Source organism: Lethenteron reissneri, chromosome 22 (assembly GCF_015708825.2).
Source record: "Lethenteron reissneri isolate LAM-NWPU_2019-01 chromosome 22, ASM1570882v1, whole genome shotgun sequence".
NCBI lineage: Eukaryota > Metazoa > Chordata > Hyperoartia > Petromyzontiformes > Petromyzontidae > Lethenteron > Lethenteron reissneri.
The window spans coordinates 958039-972367 of record NC_083800.1 but is presented as its reverse complement, the minus strand read 5'-3'; the positions used below and the strand labels follow the sequence as shown (position 1 = coordinate 972367).

Below are 14329 nucleotides of genomic sequence, written 5' to 3'. Positions count from 1 at the left end.
TCCTCCACGGCGTGGCCGACTCCGCCCCTTGGCCACGCCCACCTTCCAGAATCCTCGAGCAGGATCTCGGCCCTGACACGTGACCACCCCGAGCCCCCACCTGGGGGCCCTGTGCAGACTTAACCGGTCACGTGTCCTCTGGGGTCAACCGGATTGCCACGACCCTTAGTAACCCCATTCCCTGTGGCCGACACTCTCAAACCCTATCCTGTAGGGGTCGGCACTGCACCGCAGAGCGTGGTGCCACCCAGCGCTGTCAGTCAGCGCTCACCGAGCCCCTCCAGGGCCGCTGCTGCACCCACACCACGTGGTGCCCGCGATGTCGCCACACCGCACGCCGTGCCCCTCTCGGGCCGGCATGACACCGTGACATCCGCGATGTCTCCCCACACGTCGCGAGGTGGTGAGGGGGTTTGGGCATCCCTGGGCTTGGAGGGTCGGGGTTATGCCGCAGAGTTCAGGGTAGCGAGCGAGGCGCTGTTCTCTCTCCTGGTCGATCGGGGGGGCAGTGCTTGGGGGGACGACACGCGACCCTTGCAACCTGCAGCTCCTCTTCTATATCCCTCCCCCACTCCTTCCCATTGCTCCATCGCATCGGGATGTGGAGATGGGGGTCAGGGAGGCGAGGGGGGTAGCACGTGGTGGATCGTGATGATTGCGAATGCCCCTTGCGGGGCAGGGGCCGGTGAGTGGGGGCGTTTGTGAACAGCTCTTGTCGTCTTGTGTTTTAAGTTTAACCCTGAACCCCGGATAGGATCCCCCCCACCCCCTTTGCCTGGGGCTCCTTGTTAATGTAATCCGTGACCGCGGCCCGCGTCATGTGATCGCATCAGCGATGGTCGCGCGGGGTACGAGACCTGCCCCCCTCCTCCCTCCCTCCCCACTTTCGTTTGCTTCGCGCTGTTTTTGTTCCGAGCCTGAACGTGGCCGCAACCCGAGGGTCGTCGCGCCCTCGGCGCTGCTGCCCCCTGCGCCACTCCGCTGCTGGACGAAAGCCCCAAACTGCCCACCCGGGAGTTGCGTTTGACCAGACTTCACCACGCATGGTCGGCGCAGGTTGCTCAGATGTTAGCCACGGCCGTGGTGGTGGGGGGAGGGGTCTGGGGAGGGGGGAGGGGTCTCGGTGGTGGAGGGGGGAGGGGACTGGGGAGGGGGGAGGGACACGGGGACTCAGCGGCGAGTCCCCAGAGTTGAGGACCGCGGGTTGGAGTCCAGGCGAGGAGGCAATGGGCTCCCTGTCGGACAGCATTTTGGAGACCTCGGAGACACTCACGGAGACCAACGGGGTGAGTGGCGACTCCACCAGCGTCATCATCACTTTGCACATCATCATCATCACTGTCAATATCAACACGACCATAGCCATCAGCACTATCGACCCCATTATCAACAACATCATTATCATTGTCCACGACTGTCATCATCGCCGAGGCGAGCGGGTCGAGTGAGCCCGGTTGGCAACGTACGGTGCAAAAGAAGTTCAACGCACATCATTTCCACATCATCATCCTCGCCATCATTACGACAAGCATCGTCTCCATCACCGTCGACACTCATGTCTACACCACCATCAGCATCAGCATCGTCTCCATCACCGTCGACACTCATGTCTACACCACCATCAGCATCGTCCACCATCTCCCCCCGTCCTGCCCTCGCTGGGATCCAGCGCCGTGGAGGCGCGGGTTGGCGGGTCACGCACAGATTTGTTAAACTCCAAATCCCCGCGGGGCTCCGAGTGTGGCGAGACGCGGGCAGCACAGCAAGGTGGCTCTTGACGCGATCTGTGCGGTGCCACGACTCGTCTCAGCCTTCTCCGACGTCCTCACGCACGACTTTTACCGGGACAAACTCAACACAACAACAGCGTGGCCTTAACACAACAACAAAAACAAAGTACGTGATAGGCGACGTTTCGGGCAATGGCCCTTATTCACAGTAGAGAGAGAGAGAGGCCAGAGAAGTCCAGTTGGGAGTGAGTTGGAGACGACACTTTAAACGCCGTGTGGCCTGGTCGCTTCATTGGGAGTGCACCACATTGCCCAAACGTAGCAGTGGCCTAGGACCCCCTGCTCCGTACGGTGCGAAACAATAATCTGAGATAACAATCTGAGATAACAATCTGAGCATCAACCAGACGGACTACGGCCCTCGCGACACAGCAATTCGTGTCGACGAAGATGGAAGCATCGGTACGACGATTCTTACATCTCCCATCCCTGCCCTCCTCCCCCTACCCGGCCTTGCCCCTGCCCTTGTTGCTGCCCCCCTCTGCCTGCCCTTCCACCCCATGCCCCCTCCTAACTGCCCTCCCATCCCATCCCTCACCCCCTGACTTCTCCTCTCGCTGCCCCCCCCCCCCCGCTGCCCCCGCTGCCCCCCGCAGCGCCTCACGTGGTCGCTCTTCTCGCTGTCGCTGCTCGTGTCGCTCGGCTCCTCCGCGCTCTACGGCTACAACCTGGCCGTCGTGAACGCGCCGGCCGAGGTGAGGTCCGCGCCGCGGGTCACAGCGACGCGTTACGCCGCTTGCCGCGTGACCGGTGTGTGCGCGGTTCGGATCGGACGGGCCGCCCCGGTTAATACTGCCGCCCCGCGCCGTCTGCTTCACTCGCGGTGGACGACGAGAGGGGGAGCCGGTGACGTCGTTGGAGACGAGTGGACCCCCGTGTGTGCCCGCGGCGTCACGGTCCACGTTTTACAAACTCGAAAATTACTCAAAGTGCGATTACACGTAGCAGCAATTATCACCCCCATGTCTCCGTATCCCCAATACTCAGTGTCTTCGCGTGTCCCCCAGTCTCTGTGTCCCCGTGTCTCAGTGTCTTCACGTGTCCCCGTGTCTCAGTACATCAAGACGTTCTACAACTCGAGCTGGGCTGGCCGCTACGGCGCCTCGCTCGGCGCGGAGGGCCTCACGCTCCTCTACTCCCTCACTGTCTCCGTGTTCGCCATCGGGGGTCTCACGGGGTCCTGCCTCGTGGGGTTCCTCTGCTCGCGGCTCGGCAGGTACCCTTGTTTCCATATCCCCGTGTCCCCGTGTCCCCTCGCCCCCTGTCCCCGTGTCTCCGTGCCAGCGGGCTTCTTGTTATTTGCTCTGTTTTTGTTTGATATTTTATAAATATATACACACACACATATATATAACGAACACCACCACCATCATCTCGTCGTGGTGGTGGTGGCTGCAGGAAGGGCACGCTGGCCTACAGCTCGCTCCTCGTCTTCCTGGCCGGGGCCCTCATGGCTGCGAGCAGCGCAGCTCACTCCTTCGAGATCCTCATCCTGGGCCGCCTCGTCACGGGGGTCCACTCGGGTATGAGACCCCTATGGGTCCCCCCCCCCACACAAGGGACCCCTACGGGACCCCCCCCCCCACAGATCAGTCCACGAGACCCCTACAGACCCCCCCCCTTACACAAGGGACCCCTATGGGACCCCCCCCCCCACAGATCAGTCCACGAGACCCCTATGGATCACCCCCCTCACACGAGAGACCCCTATGGATCCCCACCGGGACCCCTACAAATGAATCCACGGGAGCCCCTCCAGCTCTGCTGCCCCGCCCCCCCCCCCCCCCCGTGTCTCCATCATCTCCGTTTCTGGGCAATGTTCTCACCATGACCCCCATGTGGCTGCGTTGTTGTTGTTGTTGCATTGTCCCCTGTGTACCCCCGCCCCCCGCCGTGCCCCACCAGGAATCGCTCTGAGCGTGGTCCCCATGTACCTCGGCGAGGTCGCCCCCAAGAACCTGCGCGGCTCCATGGGGCTCGTCCCCTCCATCTTCATCTGCTTGGGGGTCTTCCTCGCGCAGTTCTTCGGCCTCAGGGAGGTCCTCGGCAAGGTGAGCGGAAAGCCGCGGAAGCCCTCTCGCCCACATCTCACCTGGGGATAGAAATGTCGTTTCAGTTCTCTATCCCCCCCCTCCCCCCCATCAACGACGCTCCGGGGGGAAGTCGTCTAACATCGTGTTGCGTTCAGATATCTGCGTGTATCTGAAATCCATAGAACCCCCCCCCCCCCCCCCCGATTAAGTGCATGGCATGTGTTAGGAACACGTGGAAGGCCCATGTCTGACGCCGTGGTGTCTTCGAAATGTGTGGCAGCCCTCACACCTGACCCCATGCCCTGCGTGCGTGCGCGAGTCAGGAGGAGTCGTGGCCGCTGGTCCTGAGCCTCATCATGGTACCCGCCTTCATCCAGGCCATGCTGCTGCCCTGGTTCCCAGAGAGTCCCCGATACCTCCTCATCGACTGCAGGGACCCCGTGTCCGCCAGGCGAGGTGAGAGGAGCCCGGGGCCCTGAGACGCCGGGGGAGAGGGGGGAGGGGTGGGAGGTGCTGCGCGTTGAGCGCCGTGACGTCGCACAGCGGCAGCGCGATCGCAGCTCGGTGCAGAGGTTCGCGGTTAGAATCCGGCAAGCCGCACCGGTTATTACTGTGGGTGTACTGCGGGTGTACCGTCTGCTTCACAGCGGATTTTATAGATCCCGTGACGGCATGGGCCATGAGTCGGCTCAGCTGTGCCGGCGTCAGGGTCCAATTTTGCTCAATTCGAAAATCACCCCACAGATTTCTCATTTTGGGATCACACACACGCAGCCATTGTCTCCCCACAACTGGCGGACGAATGCCACCAGGTCACTCCTACAAACGAGACTCGTGCTGGTCTCCTTCGAGTTCTCACCTGGATATCAACAACATCGACGGCACGCAGCGCGGCGCATTGCACGTGGCGCGCGAGCGTCGCCCTCTCTCGCGGGCGCTCGATAACAGACGCGGCGGTGCGGGCGGTGCGACCCGTGGTGTGCGCCCCCCCTCACCCCGACCCCCCCCCCCCTGTCCTCCCCAGCGCTCGTGCGACTGCGCGGCACGCCCGACGTGCAGGCGGAGATGCAGGAGATGCGCACCGAGCAGCAGTCGCTGCTGGGCGTGCGCTGCGTGAGCGCATGGGGCCTCCTGCACGACCGCTCGCTCCGCTGGCAGCTGCTGTCCGTGGCGGTCATCAACCTGGGCATGCAGCTGTCGGGCATCGACGCGGTGAGCTCCGCTCCGCGTGCGGCGCCCGCGCCTCGCAGCGGGAGGCAGCATGGGTTCGATCCCCGAATCGGGCGTCTCTACGTGTGGAGTTTGAATGTTCGCGCCCTGTGAGCCCCCCCCCCCTCCCCGATAGCCTCAACGGACTGTTGGGGCAAGTGGTGTTAGCGAGTGGCAACCTATGAAGGCCGGCATGGCACACAAGGGGGTGGGTGGCCAGCACCACGCCCGGCCGCCTTTGCCTCCCCAGTGGCGATGTTCACTTGAGGCTGGGTCGACCACGTGCCTGGACTTACTCAATATTACACACACACCGACACGTAATACAAACCCCTTCTCACACCCACACACACAGATACACATCTGTACACGCACACCCATACGTACGCACCGCTACATGCGCACACCGTGCGCCACGAGTCTATCCTACCGCCATCAGCACTGCCGGGCAGTGTCCTCAGCCCTGATATCTGCCGCTTCCGCCTGTCCACTTCACTCATCCACCTACAGTACTCACCCATCTACAGTACTCACCCATCTACAGTACTCATCCATCTACAGTACTCATCCATCTACCGCCATCAGCACTGCCCGGCAGTGTCCTCAGCCCTGATATCTGCCGCTTCCGCCTGTCCACTTGACTCACCCATCTACAGTACTCATCTACCTACAGTACTCATCCATCTACAGTACTCATCCATCTACAGTACTCATCCATCTACAGTACTCATCTATCCGCAAGAGCCACGTTGAGTCGTGGGACTCTTAATGAGGAGGGCGCTGCCTCCTTGGCTGACGACGAGGAGAGACGTCCACTGCCCCGCCTCTTACCCAGGCCTCCCTCCTCCATTTAGAACCAAAATGTGTTCAGAGTTTTTGGCCGCGATACATTTCCACGTGATAAGCCACTTCGTTGAGATAACACTTGTGTCCATGTCGCTTCTGAAAAAGAGCTGTATAATAGCCTAGTGGACCTTACCTGGTAAAATAAAAAATAGCTCAGAGTTTAGTTTATTTTCTCGCAATTAATGATGAGTTGTGTTTGTTATCCACGTGGGGAGGAAACCGGAGTACCCTGAGAAATGAAACGCCTTGCACGAGAGTGGAGTCCTTGACGATAAACATCTGCCAGTTCACCCAGCGTTGGTTGAAGCCAGAGTTTGACTCTGCTGATGAGACACCGCACGTCGAAACTGTATTGAACAAATGCCGCTTGAAATGTTGCACTCCGAAAAGGCTGCGCAGTTGACGGGATGTGTAACATTTTATTTCATTCTTTTTAATGTGGAAGGACAGATATGTGAAGATGCCAATTTTTTCTGCTGCCGATTGAATCTGTGGGATGAGGAGGGCGTTTGTCTTTGTCTCATGGAGGGAGGGGAGAGGGGGTGGGGAGCTGCAGGCCGCGCCGTGTTTCACGCTCATCTTGTCGCTTCGTCACGAACCCAAAATACCACGGAGCGCGGCGCCCCAGGCTCCCGGCCCGGTGATCATTCTCCCTGTCTCCCTTGGGTCCCTGTCTCCCTGTGTGTCTCTCGCTCTCTGTCTCCCTGTGTCTTTCTCTCTCTGTCTCCCTGTGTGTCTCTCGCTCTCTGTCTCCCTGTGTCTTTCTCTCTCTGTCTCCCTGTGTGTGTCTCTCTCTGTCTCCCTGTGGGTCCCTGTCTCCCTGTGTGTGTGTCTCTCCCTGTCTCCCTGTGGGTCCCTGTCTCCCTGTGTGTGTGTCTTTCTCTGTCTCCCTGTGGGTCCCTTTCTCCCTCTCTCCCTGGGTCCCTTTCTCCCTGTCTTCCTGGGTCTCTGTCTCCCTCTCCCCCTGGGTCTCTGTCTCCCTGGGACCCCGTATGACCATGCTCCTGTTTTTCTAAACCCCTGTTTCGCAGTGCCGATTGAGCGCTGCATCAGTGTCCCTGTGCCCAAGTACTGTCGTGTCCCCGAACCTCTACGTGCTCTTGGCCCAGTCCCCCCCTTAAGTCTGCCACCCCACGTTTCCATCTCCCCATGGCTCCGTTACTCTTCCCGTGCCCCCGTGTCCCCTAAACCCCGCGTCCCCGGAGGTATCCCCGTGTCCCCGCACCCTCTGGGTCCCTTTGACCCCACGTCCCCGTGACCCCTCTCTCCGTTCCAAGGGTAGGACAAACAGGATCGGTTCAATTCCCACTCTACAGAAGGAACTGTGTTGATCTTATTGTGGAGAATTATTACAATAGAAAGCCTCCCTATTTGTCAGGAGGGTCCTGCTGTATCGGGATGTTCGGCCGATTCCATGAATGAGGGACTGACAAACAGACATGGCCAGCGTTGAGGATCATGTTGTTGATGTTTCTTTCAAGTAAAACGTCGCTTTCACTGCTCGGATTGCCAACGAATGACTGCAGCCGTGACCCTTCGACCCACGCCCCTTGCCCTCCTCTCTCGCCGCAGATCTGGTTTTACACGAACTCCATCTTTGCGAGCGCGGGGATCGGCGAGCTGAACTTGTCCTACGTGACGGTGGGGACGGGCGGCATCGAGATCCTCGCCGGGGTGCTGGGGGTGAGGCCCCCCGAGACCCCTAAACCATCCCCCCACCCCGACCTCCACTCTATCCTGGTGACCCGTGAATTACACCCAAAGCAGCCTCGTGGTCTAGAATCGATCCGAACCCAGCCTCACGACACCCCTTCGTCAGCCAGCATCCTAGTGCTGCCCTCTACTGTGTGGGTCAGAGGTCACGTTAGGGGACCACAGAGGTAGCTCTGCAGTATTCACTTCCTTGGGCCGTTCTCCAACACGAAGGGGCCGTTCTCCAAGGGATCTGGAATGGATTCGTGACGACGCGACGCCGATAGCGCGATCAACTTGTGAGAAAGACCAAAACAAGCCGGCCTCGTGACCCCTAATCCAGCCTCGTGACCCCTGAACCAGCCTCGTGACCCCTAAAACCAGCATAGTGACCCCTGTACCAACCCAAAAACTTAATGTATGCCGAAAACAACCCTAAATCACCCCATAACGTTTAAGTCAACGCCTAAACTAACTTTTAAGCTATCATCTACAATGAAACGACCGTATCCTATACAACAAACTCAACGCATTCGTCAGTAATACAGTGGTCTTTAAAGAAAAAAATATATATACTGGGTGACGTTTCAGCGCAATGGCCCTTCTTCATAGCACATAAACAAACATAAAAAAACATGAATCCTCCAACAACCATCTTGTTCAATCAACTCCTCTCGTCTCTGAAACCACCTCCTCCTTTAAGCACCACCGAGAGATGGGGCCGTGACTGATGTCCACGTGTGTCCGTGTATCTCCCTGTCTCCGTATGTCCCTGTGTATCACCGCGTGTCCCTGCGCATCCTTGCATGTCTCCCCCGTGTCTATCCCGCGTGTCCCAGGGTCTCACGATCGAGCGGCTGGGCAGACGGAAGTTGCTCATTGGGGGGTTCGTGCTCATGGGGCTCTGCTCGGCAGGGATCACCTTCTCCCTGCTGCTCGAGGTGCCGCCCGCCGGGGCCGCGAGCGCCACCGCTAGACACCCAACGCGGAGGAGGTGGGGTTAGGGCCAGTGGCTGGTTAGTTAGGGCTACTACTAGTGGTGTGTTGGTTAGGGCTACTACTAGTGGCTGCCACCGCCCACCCTGCTGCAGGCTGCAGCGCCTCCACCGTGGCCGCGCCTCTCTCGCGTGGTCACAGCGCCTCCTGGTGGCGCCCCCGGGGAGAGTACACACTTGCCCGTGCGCCGATGTGTATACATGCGTGTACACGCGTACCTGTGTGTACACGCGTTTGTGGAAGTTTTCTGACCTATCACTCCATACGAAGCTCCGGGTCTTTTCGGCCGAAGTTATTCCCTCCATTCTCTAAGGTTGCTAAATGTGGACCTCTTTCAAGGAACATCTGTGCCAGTTAGAAATATTCAGGCTGACCTGGCTACGATCCATCCTGGGTTTAACCAGGCTGGATCGTGTGAGGAGCTCACCGATTAGTTAAGGATCTGAACACAGTCCCATCATCCTCTGGCAGGCGAGGCTGGGTTACGTAGCCCGCATGACAAGCCACCACATGCTCAAGTAGCTTCTGTTTGGCCAGATAGAGGATAGAGGGGACTACACGGGTGCGGCATGGGCTGGAGAGGATTTGGAAGATATGGTACATGTGGAACAGGAGGATGTGAAACTGAGTGGACTTGCCAACTGGCACCAGAGGTGTCAAGATCAGGCTCCTCTGTGGACGAGGCTGATCTTGACCACACATTAGGAGGCTAATGGGTGGTTGGAGGCATTCGCGCTCCAGCAATAACGGAGGGCAGAGAAGCAAGTTGGCAGAGTAGGGAGCCCAAGTGGTACCACTGCCAGTATCCCGTGACCTCCTGTCAGTGAGCCTTCCACACTTCACGTGGCCTCAAAGTGCACCCAGCCTGACACAAGCGCCGTGCTGACGTCACCGCCACTGTGTGGTGAATGGCGACAGTTATTGTTGCTGTAGACGTGCCCCCGTGTGTACCGCAGGACACGGTGTCGTGGATGCCGTACGTGAGCGTGGCGTGCGTGGCGGGCATCATCGGCGGATTCTGTATTGGACCAGGTCAGTGGGACTTGACCCCTGATCTCTCTACCCATTGACCCCTGATCATTGTACCTCAACCCAAGGTCATTCACTCTCATCCCTGACCTGGAGCTGCCCTCCATCTCCACAGTCCACGTTGACCATCACGGCCACTGTCAAGATCAGTGTCATGGTCAAGGTTGGCTTCAGGGTGTTGGTCAGTGTGGTGTTGTCAGCGTCAGGCGACATCGCACTGACAGGGGTCAGGGTCTGCACATCTTTTTTTTATCCCCTCCACCCTCCCCCCCTCCCGGGCCCCACAGCGGGGATCCCGTTCATCATCACGGCGGAGCTGTTCAGGCAGTCGCACCGCCCGGCCGCCTACATCGTGGGGGGCTCCCTCAACTGGGTGTCCAACTTCACCGTGGGCTTCGTCTTCCCCTTCCTGCAGGTGAGTGGGGAGGGATGTGGTGATGAGGGAGGGCGAGAGGAAAGGGTGCGGCGGTGTGATGGATGTGTGGTGTGGGGTGAGGTGTGAGGATGTGAGCTGTGGGGTGAGAAGGATGTGTGGGTTTAGGGGGAACAGTGTGAGGTGAGGGGTGAGGGGTATCTGGGAGCACAAGTGGTACATCTGCCAGTCGTCTCAGCCAGTTAACCCATAACACCTGGGACTGTCCTGTGACTTCCGACACTTCACATGGCCTCAAAATATACCGAGCCTGGCACAAGCACTGAGGTGATGTCACCGCAACTTGAGGCTGAGTCGACCTAGTTAGAGCTGGTTTTGATTGTAATTGGCCGTGAGTGAGAATTAAACTCGGGTCGTCGGGTTGGTAGCGCAGTGCGCTGACCGCTACTCATTCCCACACGATGTCACCCCCTCCCTGGTGCCACCAGGAGAGCGCGGGCCCCTACTGCTACCTGGTGTTCGCTACCGTGTGCATCCTCACGGCCATCTACGTCTACCTGGTGATTCCCGAGACGCGCAACAGGTGTGTGCCAAATGAGGTGTGGGTGAGTGGGTGGGTGGGTGGGTGAGGGGGTGAGTGAGTGAATGAGCCACCCTTGCAGTAACGCAAGCGACTGAGCGCGGTGATAAAATAATAAATGGTGTTATTGCCAGGGCAAAAACATTCTCCCCTCTAGTATCCGATTAGTGCGGCAAAGATGTTCGTGCCGGTTTGAAGTGGCAGGCCTCATGTGACCCTCATGGACTTTGCCCACCACTACCCTAAACCATGGCTTCATTTTCAGCCGGGTTTGTCTGGGATGGCGACCCAGGAAATGTCTGCACCAGGCACGCCACATCCAGTATACCCCTCGCTATGACTAAGGATGCTAGTCTCCTATCTACTTTAGTCTTCGAGCGATCTGGGTAGGCCTCATATGGCCTTTGCAGAACGTCTAAAATGAAGTTGCAGACGGTGTCCAGCCCACGGGTCATTAGTTCCCCCCACTTCCCTGAACCCCATGACCCCTGACCCCGTGAACCTGTGACCATCTCCTTACAGGACGTTTTTGGAGATCACCGAGATGTTTGGGCGAAGGAGCCAGGCTGAGGGTGAAGGAGCGACCGGGTTACCCAAGTGGCTCCATGCCATCCGACTCCGCCGCCTCTCCTCCAAGGCCCCGCCGCTCGGCTACGGGGCCCTGTATGACAGCCTGAGCATGTGAAGGCACGAGAGGGACAGCATGTGTGCGAAATATCTTGAGTAAGAGAGACAGTATGTACGTGAAACAGCATGAGAGCATTTCAACCTTTTATGGGCGGTGCGGTGTGGGGGCGGAGTGCACACAGGCTGAGGCATAGATACTGTGCAGGAGAAATGCCGAATGTAGGCGGGAAATGCTAGCGCCACATTGCATTGACAAAACACCACAACACAACACGAAACAAACTCCTTGCGTACACAACTCACACTGATGCAATAACAAACTTTAGAACCAATGCATCCGATTGAAGGATGGACTAATTGGGGTCCCATGCCTTCACCACAGCTCAGGATCAGGTCTCCACGATGTCTGTAATTAATGCGCTGGGTCAACTCACGGAACGCATGCATGACAGTGCAACATGTCCACCTGTTGCGAATGCTGTTTTAACAACAGCCTCGTGGCAATAATGCACATGGGTTTGTAAAGTCCCAATATCCATGAGAGCCGAATGACATAGACAAGGTCATTTCACCACCACCGTATATTAAAACAACGGTGAGTGTTTACGGGGCGATTTGTTCCAGTAGCATTCGCCAGGCGTCGTCGTGCTTCTAATACCCACAATACATGAAGACAGTACATACCGACCGCATACTGTGGGTGATAAAAATAATCAACAGTTCTAAGGAATCATCATCGTCAGCCATGGTGTATCCAATGCTGGATAGAAAGCTGCCCTCCATCTTCGCCACCCCTCGTCTGTCGTGCGATGCCACAACCCATCTCGCTTCTGCATCCCAGGCTCATCTCGGAGCTCCGTGTCCGCGGTGGGCATCCTCCCGGGAGTGATTCGTCGATTCAAGCAAAATGTCTCTGGCCAAGTCAGCAAATGTTAACGGTCAATGTGATGTCTCTAGCGTGCATTGTTCTCTGATTTGTGTTCCTCTTTCCAGTATGCAACTCGCCATGCTTTCTTGTGTTCTTTTAAAGAATTTGTTTTTATTTCTTTTGACAATGTTTGTTTCTCGTCCGTATTATCACGCCAGATCATTTTACACTCATTAGAAACTTCCGCAAGGCACACCTGGCCTCCTGGGGAACATGCCAACGTGGACCCAATGTTCCACGTTCACTGGTCTATTGCATTCCATTACGAATAAAGAAAAACAATCCTAATCATTCTGCTTTCATTTGCATCTTTATTTAATAAATTTGATCCATGTTTGCCTTCAATAATTACCCTTGATACACACCGTGTGACGTCGTCATTCCCTGCTGTGTACCTTCCCAACCATTAGTTGAATTTAAGTTTAAGATTTTACAAAACAAATGAAGACCTACCACCTAAAATGTAACGTTAATTTAAACAAAGCGGCCTCTAGTTTTGTGCGTGATATCGGTTTGTATTACGCAGTGAGGCACACGGTTGATTGGCGCTAGTTGTGTTCACGTTCTCGATGGGTGAAACATTGCGTGTCTGGCGAAGTGAGGGCATCACTACACAGTTTATTGTGTTATACAAATGAATACGCTGTTTATATTTTTAAATGCCAGTTGCTGACCACAGGCCAAAAACGCCAAGCGGCCAGCAAACAAACAGCAAAACGCATCTTTTAAAAGGGGCGAGTTTGCTACCGTGATTAAGGGTAACCGCGAGGTCATTTCGAGATAACTGTGAGATGACTGAGATAAACTGAGGTTACCATGAGGTCAGTCAAAGATAACCGTGAGGTCACTGAGATAAACTCTGAGGTAACCGCGACGTCTCTCTGCTTCCATTGTCTCGGGAGTTGGCCCGCCACACGGGGCAGGCAGAAACACCAAAAGGATGGAGGAAGCCAAAGTCATCGCAATAGCTTCCCTCCAGCCACAGGCAGGGCCGGGTTAAGATTGTGTAGGCCCCTGGGCTCCAGGTACTGGGAGGCCTCCAGTAATATTTTCCAAAGAAAATGCAATTTATTTTTACAAGGTTAACAACCAATAAAATTCAGCATTCACAAATTATATAACTTTTCACTCAATCTCTGGAAGCCCTTCCACCTGGCGGAGGCCCCTAAAGCCCCCACGCCTTGACCCGGCCCTGGCTACACGACATTATCCCTCTCATCCTCCATCTCCAAGCTGATGATGATGATGATGGAACGTGCCCGAGCGAGCAATCAGAACATCATCAGGGCGATGCACACATCTCCTTCATACATCCACAATTAACAAACACAAGCCAAGGCAGTGCCACTCCAAACTACGGACCCACATTATACCCCACTGCAAACTGCGCTCCTTTCACCGAGGAGGAATCGCAAAACTCCACAAACTCGTTACTTGAAGCCCTCTCGTCGTGGAGCAGCACATTTCACAGTGGCATAATAATAATAAAACAATAATAGGTTTTACCCTTGCTGGCAATAAAGAGGTTAAATATTGACTTGAAGCTTTCGTGACTACAGGAATTTATATGCTTTGGATCTTTCGGTAAAGTTACGTAGATGGTTCAAAGAAAATAACAAAAAACTACGTTTCAATCACAACACAAGTGATCTCCTGATGACGATCTCCTGATGACGATCGCTTGTGTTGTGATCGAAACGTCGTAGTTTTTTGTTATTTTCTTTGAACCATCTACGTGATTTACCCAAAGAATATAAATAAAAGAGTTGTTAAGATGTTAAAACGCCAAACGTAAACGTTTTCAAGGTATCATAATGCAAAAAGGGTAAAACCTATTCTGATATTTGGTACTGGCAAAACAAAGGTCCCAACGAATATAATAATTTACATGAATAAAACGTCCTTGAAACAAGTCCTTCTCAATCTTAACTTTGGAGCTTTCGTGACTGCAGGAATTATTCTTTGGTTCTTTCGGTAAAGTCACGTATAAAGAAAAAATAATAAATTAAATAATAACATACGACGTTTCGATTGCAACACAAGCAATCATCATCAGGTATAATGAAATAGCGACATAAAATCGAACCAGAAAAAATTATAGACAGACATATAAGCAGACAGATATCACCAAGATACACACAGCGGGCAACACAGGTACAGAGAGGGGTGATCGTCTCTGTGGGGTGGCCTTAAATAGACAGAGGGGGGCGGAGGCAGCGAGAGGGA

General features: G+C 55.7%; 1 protein-coding gene across 1 annotated transcript; it reads left to right on the top strand.

Annotated features, from left to right (window-relative positions):
- Positions 1-1195: 1195 nt before the first annotated feature.
- Positions 1196-12355, top strand: LOC133345464 (solute carrier family 2, facilitated glucose transporter member 5-like). Its single transcript, XM_061556214.1, has 13 exons — positions 1196-1286; positions 2387-2485; positions 2846-3006; positions 3189-3313; positions 3696-3841; positions 4147-4279; positions 4848-5035; positions 7451-7561; positions 8410-8511; positions 9523-9598; positions 9883-10010; positions 10457-10551; positions 11071-12355. The coding sequence occupies exons 1-13, from the start codon at positions 1227-1229 to the stop codon at positions 11231-11233; spliced, it is 1587 nt and encodes a 528-aa protein (XP_061412198.1). The 5' UTR covers positions 1196-1226; the 3' UTR covers positions 11234-12355.
- Positions 12356-14329: the final 1974 nt, after the last annotated feature.